This window comes from Chamaea fasciata, unplaced genomic scaffold (genome assembly GCF_029207755.1).
Source record: "Chamaea fasciata isolate MVZ Bird 193981 ecotype frontalis unplaced genomic scaffold, bChaFas1.0.hap1 SCAF_2, whole genome shotgun sequence".
Lineage (NCBI taxonomy): Eukaryota > Metazoa > Chordata > Aves > Passeriformes > Sylviidae > Chamaea > Chamaea fasciata.
The window spans coordinates 111,812,247-111,820,945 of NW_027094087.1; the positions used below are offsets into that span (position 1 = coordinate 111,812,247).

Below are 8,699 nucleotides of genomic sequence, written 5' to 3' on the forward strand. Positions count from 1 at the left end.
TACTTCTTGTGCTGCTCCCAGCCAGTGATTTTAACTCCCAAATCCAGAGTAAACACTACCTCTTCAGAGCTGGGAACATGTTTGTGTGCAAGGAGCACAGCCCACTGCACTACAGTGGCAACACCACCAAATTAAACATGGCACATACTCCACAGGCAGTTGAATCCCACAGGATTCTTTGACGTGGTCCTGTAAAAATGGCCAGTATCAAAAGTTTGGAGACACTGAAAAGTCAGGACTTTTTTACACTATCACCAAATAACATATATGGAGAGGTAGAAAATATATTTTTATTCAGTGATGATTCACTTGCAGTTCACTCATAAAAGTCAAGAAGTGAGGGACTCCGAGAGCCAGGAAGAACTGTCCAAAAGGTCAGGTTATTATGTCTTTATTATTTATTGTCTGATTTCAATTACAGAGATGAAGCAGCAGCGCTAAACAGAACAATTCATCATGGTGCCTGGGTGTTCAGTGTGGCTCTCTCAGTGCCTTGGTGATGGTCTCCCAGAGGAGGGCTGAGGCTGCCTGTACTTTGCCAGGATGGCGATGTAATCGTGGAAGGTGAAGGTGTGATACTCGTGGTGCTGCAGGTTCTTGTAGGTGGAATTATCAAACTCCTCTGGAGCAGGCTTGGCTGTGGGCTCTGTGGAAACAAACAGGAACTGGTGACTATCAGGATGCCACACCAGAGGACAATGTTTCTAAGCACTGACTCAGCCTTCATGAACTGTCAGATCCCTCATCCAGTCAACATTGGAAAGAAAAAAAAAAGGCAACTTTAACAAAAGGAGACATTCACAAAGTCCAGCTGGTGCCTTGTCTGCCCCCACTGTGCAGTGGGGAACAGGTATCAGCACAGGTTTTAAACCCAAACCACCACCTAATGCTGGGGGTGGACAGGGCAGAACATTCCATTTCTCTCTGGAAGACATATGTCTGCATTTCCTGGCTTTCTCATAGTTGCCTGGGTTTTCATTCCAGCCAGAACAGTAGGTGACATTCTTGGCAGACCAGGAGGGGCAAAGGAGCAGTACAAATGATGTATCATCCTGTCAGACCACGAGGTGCAGCTCTAGAACTACTTTACAAATTGAATTTTTGCCATGGGGACAAGTGATGGAATTAGCAAGATCTCCACCATTTAATTTCAAGTGTGGTTATACCAAACAGTTATCTATCAGGAGCGTTTGATGTAAATTCCTTTTCTTGTAAATATAATCTTCTAACCATTGTATTAGCTCTCCTTCAAAAAAGAATAACCCAATAAAGTTATTTAGAACTCCTTACTTCCTGTTAAAGCCAACATTAATCCTTATGCTTATAGAATATTATGCAAATCTAGGCAGTATCATTTACATAAAAGGTTCCTCTTACAGGCTGATTTTACAACCAAGCAAATTGCAAGAAATAAAACTTTACTCCCAATATTAATTTATTGTTGTGTACCCAGAGTTTTAACAATGGAAGAAGACACAGAGTGTAGTGAAAAGCTTTGTCACATAAATTTGTATGTGTTGGTTCAGGTTAGATTGTATTAAGCCCTTATTTTAACAGGTCCATCTACAGTAAAAACACAAGAACATGAACACCAGGATTTCCCTTATGACATAATTACTGCAGTGTGCAGCTATCAGATTAAGAGAAATATCCACAGCATTTAGCAAAGCTTGCTTATAAAACTCAAAGTATTAAGTCATGGTTTCAGCAAAACATGAGAGGAAATATCCCTGTGCCCAGTGCTCAGTTCCTCCTGACACAGCGCATAGGAGATGACACTCCAGAGAGAAAAGCCAGATGATTCTCTTTGCTGCAAAGAGCCCCAAGAACAGGCAAGGGGAGGCAAGAGAACAGGCAAACCTGCAAGAGCCAGTTGTTCCAAATTTGGAGACAGATGTGCAGGAAGGAAAGCAGATGGAGCCCCATTTTCCCTGCCCAAATACACTGCATTTGGCTTCTCCAAGGAAAAATTTATTCCCAAGTTTACCCTCCTCACAGCTCATCCTTCATCTCTGCTTTGTCTCTTAAGGAGCAAGCACTTCACAGGATGTTCTGAAATGATTCACGGGCCTATTTCTGAGTTAGCAGCTACAACTTTGCTCCTCACTCAGCAGTTCAAGGCAGCACTTTCTGCTGACTGCTCTGCAAAGGGATGACATCACCTGAACATCCAGGTTGGCATTGAGAAAAATTCTTTCGACATCTTTTGTGTGGCTGCTGCAGAGTTTGCAGACAGAAGGGCACAGGGGCAGGGCAGAAGTAGGAATTACAGGTGGTGCAGTCAGCTGTGAATGTTGAACAATGAAAGGCAGTGGCTATTCTCAAAGAAGGAAGAGAGAACAAGATACATCTGGAGATACCAGAAAAAAATAATGTTTGAGCATCTGGAACTCCACTGTGGATGAATGATGAGAAAATGGATCAATGGTGGTTTTATCTGTAGACAAAAACAAAGAGCTCTTCCCTATTTTTTTTTATATTTAAAAGAAAGCTTATGCTGTTGACTGCAAGAAGGAACAAGCAAATCAAAATCTCACTGGCAAACAGAGCTGCATTTTGGTTTTTAAACTGCAGAATTATTTAGGTTGGAAAAAAGACCTCCAAGATGGGAGTCCAACCTTTGGCTGATCACCACCTTGTCAACTGGACCACAGCACAGTGTCACTTCCAGTCATCTGAGTTGCCATCAGGGAAGAAGGTAAGGAAACAGATGGAATTATGAGCCCACTAACCCCTCAAACAGAAGACAGGCCTTTTATCAGCCCCACCTCCTGCAAGCTGACTTAAGTGCAGTTATTTTGTCTCTTAACCTGGTCAGGCACTTCAGAGTCACATTTGGTCCAACCCCAAATGCTCAGGCAGGGTCAGCTACAGCAGGAGGACCAGGTCCCTGCCCAGACAGTGACCCCAAGGATGGGGACACCACCACCTCTCTGCAACCTGTGCAGTGCTCCATCACTCACAGAAAAAGAAGTGTTTACTGATGTTCAGGCAAAACCCTGTATGTCAGTTTGTACCCACTGCTTCTTGTCCCAACCCTGTGCACCACTGAAAAGCCTGACCTGTCATCTTTGCACTCTCCTGTTATTTCCACACACTTCTCCTTCCTGGGTTGGACAGGCCCAGCTCTCTCTGGAGAGATACTCCAATCCCTCCATCATCTCAGTGGTGCTTTGCTGGTTTCTGTCCAGCAGCCCCACTCCTCCCTTGCACTGGGGAGCCCCAAACTGAACGCTGCAGCCGCAGTGAACATCACCAGGGGTGATCACCAGGCTCCCTCAGCCTGCTCCTCCCTTGGTGGCTCATTTCAATTTGCCGTTTCCTTGGCCCCCAGGGCCTTTCCTGAAGAGTGATACCCAAGCAACCTTACAATTAATGCTGCTTTTACTTCCAAGCGGGCAAATTCTTTAATTCAATGTAGCAGTGAGAAGAGGGGTCTTAGGAATGGCAGATTTATGCTGCCTAAGATGAAAGGCAGAATCTCAACAGATCAGGACAGAGAGACATCTGCTACTGAGATACACAAAATGAGATCAGCAGGACCATTAATTAACAGGATGGCAGTAAATAAGAAGGGTAGGTCAGATAGGGAAGCACAGCTGAGGAGATGATTACATGATGCATGATGGTCTTTCCTGAAAACACACCACTGTCTCCTCCCCAGCTCTCTACAAAACTGACTCACTACTTCCACACGAGGTGCCTGCAACCTTCTAGTCTCAGAATCAACAACTCCTGTTTCTGGCATTGCAGAGTGATTTCTTACAGTCTTCTGAAATCTGAAACACTGACAGATTGAAAATAACACCATCAAAACAAAACCCAAAAAACCCCAAAACAAACTCAGAAAGATGGCAGGGTTTAAGCAACAATGAGATGGCATCAAATTTGACTCATGGGAATGGCACCTACCAAATCCCTCCAAGAGAAGAGAAGAATGAAAACAAGTGTTGTCATATAAACACCATGATTTTGCTCACAGTGGAAACAATCTTGTTTCCATTTCATAAGTGACTGTTTTATGAAACTATAAATACAGACAAATGAAACCACTTCCTTTCACAGCATAGCTGGAGACTGAGTATTACTGACAGCTTATAACAATTAGCAATGAACAATTTATCTTCCAGAAAGTCACTGCCACTCTGCCAGTTTCAGTACAAAGATCAGAGAAGATGTGGAAACCCTTTAAAAAAAGGTCAAACCCTAGCCCAGATGAATCAATACAGTTCAAACAAGTTAAAGCTGTACCCTCTGTTGTGCTGCCTTCTCCAGCCTGGGCTCCTGCTGCCTGCGTGGTCTCCTCCTTTGCTGTGGTGCCCATCACCAACACTGTGCTTCCAGAAGTCTCTTCCACTTTAGGAGCAGTTTCTTCTTTTGCTTTCAACTCCTGTGCCTTCTTCACTTCTTCCTTCACTCCTCTGGACACCACATTTTGCTTTTTGTCTTCCTGAGTCACTGCTGAGGCTTTCAGCTGAACAGCTGCTCCCTGGGCTCCAATGGACTTTTCCTCCACACCATCAGATTTAGGAGTGATGTCGGTCAGGTCCAGACTTCTCACCACACGTGGTTCCAACTTCTGCTCTTTTGGGGTGGATTTTATTTTGGGGTCTCTTGCTTTGGATCTTGATGTTTCCTGGCTGACTGATGTTTTAGAAGATTTGACCTGCTTTACAGGAGACACGTTAATTTCTGGTTTGCGCGGCAGCTTCTTGATTCCATATTCCTTGAGGGATTTCTGGGACAATTTCTCTTTTGCCACCATCGACGCCTTTGCTGCTATGTTCTCATAAAAGATGGGATCTCGTCTGGGAAACTCAACTTTAGTTTTAGGGGCAACTTGTGAAACATTTTCGTCCTCAGAATCTGAGCTAGAATCTGACTCTGAGCTGGATGAAGACCAAGCCTGTCTCTCAGCTAACTCTTTCCTCAGGCCTCTTCCTGCTGCAGGTGTGCTGAGGCTTTCCTCCTGGCGGGAGGAAACAACTCCTCGCTGAGGAAACATGACCATAGTTTTTCTTGCCACGGGCGTCTTCGTGTCTTCAGGAGGTTCTGCAGCTTTCTTGAGGTTGGTACTAGGTGTGCTCTCACCTTTGTCTGCAGACAGCAGGAGAGAGCTAGAGGACAACATTTTACGACATTCAACTGGTGCCTTCATGGCAAGCAGCTTGGTGCTTCCCTGTCGTGCCACTACATCTGGGAAACGGCATAAAGAGGATTATCGTCATTGTATCTGACACTGCTGTTACTGATCTTACTAACACAGTTTTAAACTTTCAGAGATAATCTGCCACAAAAATAAGCTGAAAGTAGTTATAATGCTAAATACAGGCACTGCTAAGCAGAAAGCTTTTAGAGGTTTTTAATTTAAGGAAGCTGGAGTTCTAGTAGCACGTAACAGTTTTTGCTGCTGCCATGCCAACACTGAAGAGATAAACCCTTATGTTCCTCACTTTGCTAGACTCCTCCAAGAGCTAGTTTTCCCTGTGCTTCAGCACTGCATCACTGGAAAAGGTTTGCAGACACTTCCCTACCTCAGGTGAGCATTAGGATGGCCTGTTAGCTAAGCTCTTCAAACACTGGTCTGTGAACAAGCCAGCCAAGCAGAGACACAGCCACAGCTGCTGGCAAGAGTTATCCCAGAAGCAGAAGGGAGGGATGAGTCCCAAAGACAAAGCAGCAGAGTAAGAGATACCTGACGCCATCCATGAAAGTATTACTTATTCACTGCCCACCTGAGCTGTGCCCCCACAGTTCAGCACTATTTCCCCAAGACCTCATCTCCTCCAGCCCTCACTTCCTATTTCTGCTTTGAGATTTCTTTGTTAAAGAAGTCTTAGAAGATCTCCTGATGCTTCATGTTTGTCTCTGTCTCTGTTTCTTCTCCCTTGTGGATACCTGCATTAAGCCAAACTCTCCAGACAAGGAACCAACAGTTAGAAGAGAAGGCAGCAATTTTCAGGTCCTTTCAGGGAATACATAACACCCCTTGGATGCTTATCATCATCCTCAAGAGGCTGAGCAACAGCAAATACTGTTGTGGTCACAAAAAACAGGATGCCAAGGAGCACTGGGAGCACATCAGGAAGATTCACCATGGCTGAAATCTGCTATATAACAAAGCCAACTCCATTATGAGTTGCACCACTTCCAGCCAGCAGCAAAATCCAACAGATTTCCAGCCCATTATGCAGATTTTTCTGCAGAGTTTGGAAATCCAGATCTACTTTAAATGCCCACAAACCAGATCCAGCTTTGCCCTCACTGGTATTTTATAGGAATATCTTGCATGATTCAAGGAGTTATTACCATTAGGTCTGAACAGAAGCAAGGCTTTAGCAATGTCTAAATGAAAACATCACAAGAGACAAGAAAAGGAAAGTATTTAAGAGAGAAACACAGAGTTTTTATCACAACACAATGCAATGAAGAAAAGGTATCAAATTTACAGGTAGTATTTTGAGTAATTTGAAGCACATACTTCTCTGTGCCAGATGGAAGGTGCAGGATGGGAAGGAAGGGCAGGGGGAGGCAGGAGGATGGGCAGCCAGCTTTGGAAGAGGTCTGACTCCCTGCACAGAATGACCCAGCCAAGCTGCAGCCTGGAGAAACTAACAGGGGAGGAAGAGTCACTCAGGATGGAAAAGAGTTCTTCAGAGAGGCAGAGAAGAGGTTAAACTAACACAAGAATGGCGAAAGGGAGGACAGACAAGGGAAAGCTGAGCAAAACCTGAAGAAGTATTAATGTTAAAACACCCTAAGGGACCAGGAAGGCAAGGAAAATTCAACTTGACCATTAGTTACTGGAATAGTGCTTTAAACAGTTCAGTTTGGATAAGTGAGAAAGATAAGACTTTATGATTAACAGCTGAAACATCCAACACAGCTGATACACTTTAATTAGGGTACTTCAAACTTTGCACCAGCGAACCTGTACCTGCATCACTTTGCCAAAAGAACAACACATCCAAATCAGTCACAGAAATATCATTCCCAGATGTGTTCTTCCTGATACCTGGAACATCAGCACCGTTCCCAGCATGGATTTATTTAAAGCCTGCTCCCACTCAGAGGTGACAGGCAGAAATTACAGGTTTATTTCCTATCACTGACTCTGTATGTAAACACCACCATCTTATCAAAGCAAGGAAAATCTGCACATCCTGTTTCCAGCCAGGATCTGGCAAAGGCAGCTGCATCCTTCACATCTTAATTAACCTGGAGTGTTTGGAAGGGGAACAGCTGCCTGAGAGAGCTCCTGACACAAATCAGAGCTGCAGGACAGTGAATCCAGAAACCAATATTAAAGCACATCTCAAATACACTCAGTGCAAAAATAAATAAATCATAATAAAGAGCAATTTGCTGTCCAATCAATCAGTGTAGTGAAGGCTTTCTTGATGGAATAGCCAGGCTTTTATTTGCTTTGGCATTTAAGGTGGCAGAAGTCTGCCTTCAACTACTCTTTTAGTGATGTTTTCAACAGCAGTCAACAAGTCTGATCACTCCTACGTGTGGTTCCATGGAGCTTTCCTGTTTCAGCACCTGGATCTCCAATTTGGGACAGGAAACCTCACTGAACCACCGAGCCTCCATTTATACAAACGAGGCATCAGTCTCTGAAATTGGTATTTCTGTTTTGACTTTGCTCAGGGATGAAAGGGTTGAAATACTCCTCAATGCAGGATGCAGGGCAGCATCCAAACCGAGGTTTGGGCTCATGAATCTATGAGGCAAGAAGCATTATAACCAAATTTAACACAGCAGGGCCATGGCAGCTCCTTACACCGCTGCCTGGAGCTGCTATTTGGCATATTTGGATCTTGGAAGTACTTCTCTAAGCCCTTCTATTTTTTAACCCTGATAACACAAACATTTCAAAGGACAAGGGCGAATATCTAAAGTTAAAAACCAGATTTTGAACCTCGTTAAAAACATTTCCAGAGATGGGGCATCCACAGCTTCTCTGGGCAACCTGTGCCAGGGCCTCACCACCCTCACAATAAACAATTTTTCTCTGATCTAATCTAACTCTGTTTTCTTTCAGTTTGAAGCCATTCACCCTCCTACACATTGGGGCAGTCTGGCACTGCTCCATCCAGCCTGGCCTTGAATATTAAAGTGAAGGGAAACAGGAAAGAAGTGAAAAGCGCATAAATATAAACCGATATAGGTGCATATATATATATATATATATATATACTTATATATATATAAACATATTCCACACAGCCAGACCTTTACTTTTACTTTTATTACCACACGGTACATTTTACCAGAAACCCTCGCTTACAGAGCGGTGACCTTTCAAGTCCTTGTTTTTCCCGGCTTATGCAGCGCCTCTCCCGAGGCGTGACCCTTCCCCAGCTCTCCTCACCCAATTCCTTTTATTGACACCCCGAAAACCCCTCACAACCCAACCACCCTCTTACTCTTTGGCGGCGCCGTCCCGCTGCCCACCGGCTTCGTGCAAAGCCCCCGCGCCTCCAGCTGCAACACCTGCACGACACAACAAAGAGTTAACCGCGCGGGAGGAAATCCCGACAGCTGATGGCGGGCTGTGAGGGGCAGGAAATCGCCTTTACCTCGCGGGTCACCGCCCGCCCGCCGCCCCTCAGCGCCGCGGCCGCCGCCATCTTGCCCGCGGCGCCCCAACGTCCTCCCGGTGGGCGGGGCCGGGCGCGGGTGTGACGTCACCG

The 8,699-nt window shown here is 44.9% G+C and overlaps 1 protein-coding gene across 1 annotated transcript; it reads right to left on the minus strand.

Moving 5' to 3' along the window:
• Positions 1-375: 375 nt before the first annotated feature.
• NDUFV3 (NADH:ubiquinone oxidoreductase subunit V3) lies at positions 376-8,684 on the minus strand. The gene is made up of 4 exons (XM_066177096.1): positions 8,586-8,684; positions 8,433-8,499; positions 4,252-5,196; positions 376-646 (listed from the first exon to the last, which is right to left on the minus strand). Exons 1-4 carry the CDS (start codon positions 8,634-8,636, stop codon positions 486-488), a joined length of 1,224 nt encoding a protein of 407 aa, XP_066033193.1. The 5' UTR covers positions 8,637-8,684; the 3' UTR covers positions 376-485.
• Between the last annotated feature and the right edge of the window lie 15 nt (positions 8,685-8,699).

Bases quoted from the DNA above. Each gene is read 5' to 3' on its own strand.
- NDUFV3 (XM_066177096.1), bottom strand. From the start codon at position 8,636: ATGGCGGCGGCCGCGGCGCTGAGGGGCGGCGGGCGGGCGGTGACCCGC. The intron at 5,197-8,432 runs GTAAGAGGGTGG...GCCGTTTCCCAG, and splicing joins CGGGACGGCGCCGCCAAAGA to ATGTAGTGGCACGACAGGGA. The intron at 647-4,251 runs GTACAGCTTTAA...TTGTTTCCACAG, and splicing joins AGAAGGCAGCACAACAGAGG to AGCCCACAGCCAAGCCTGCT.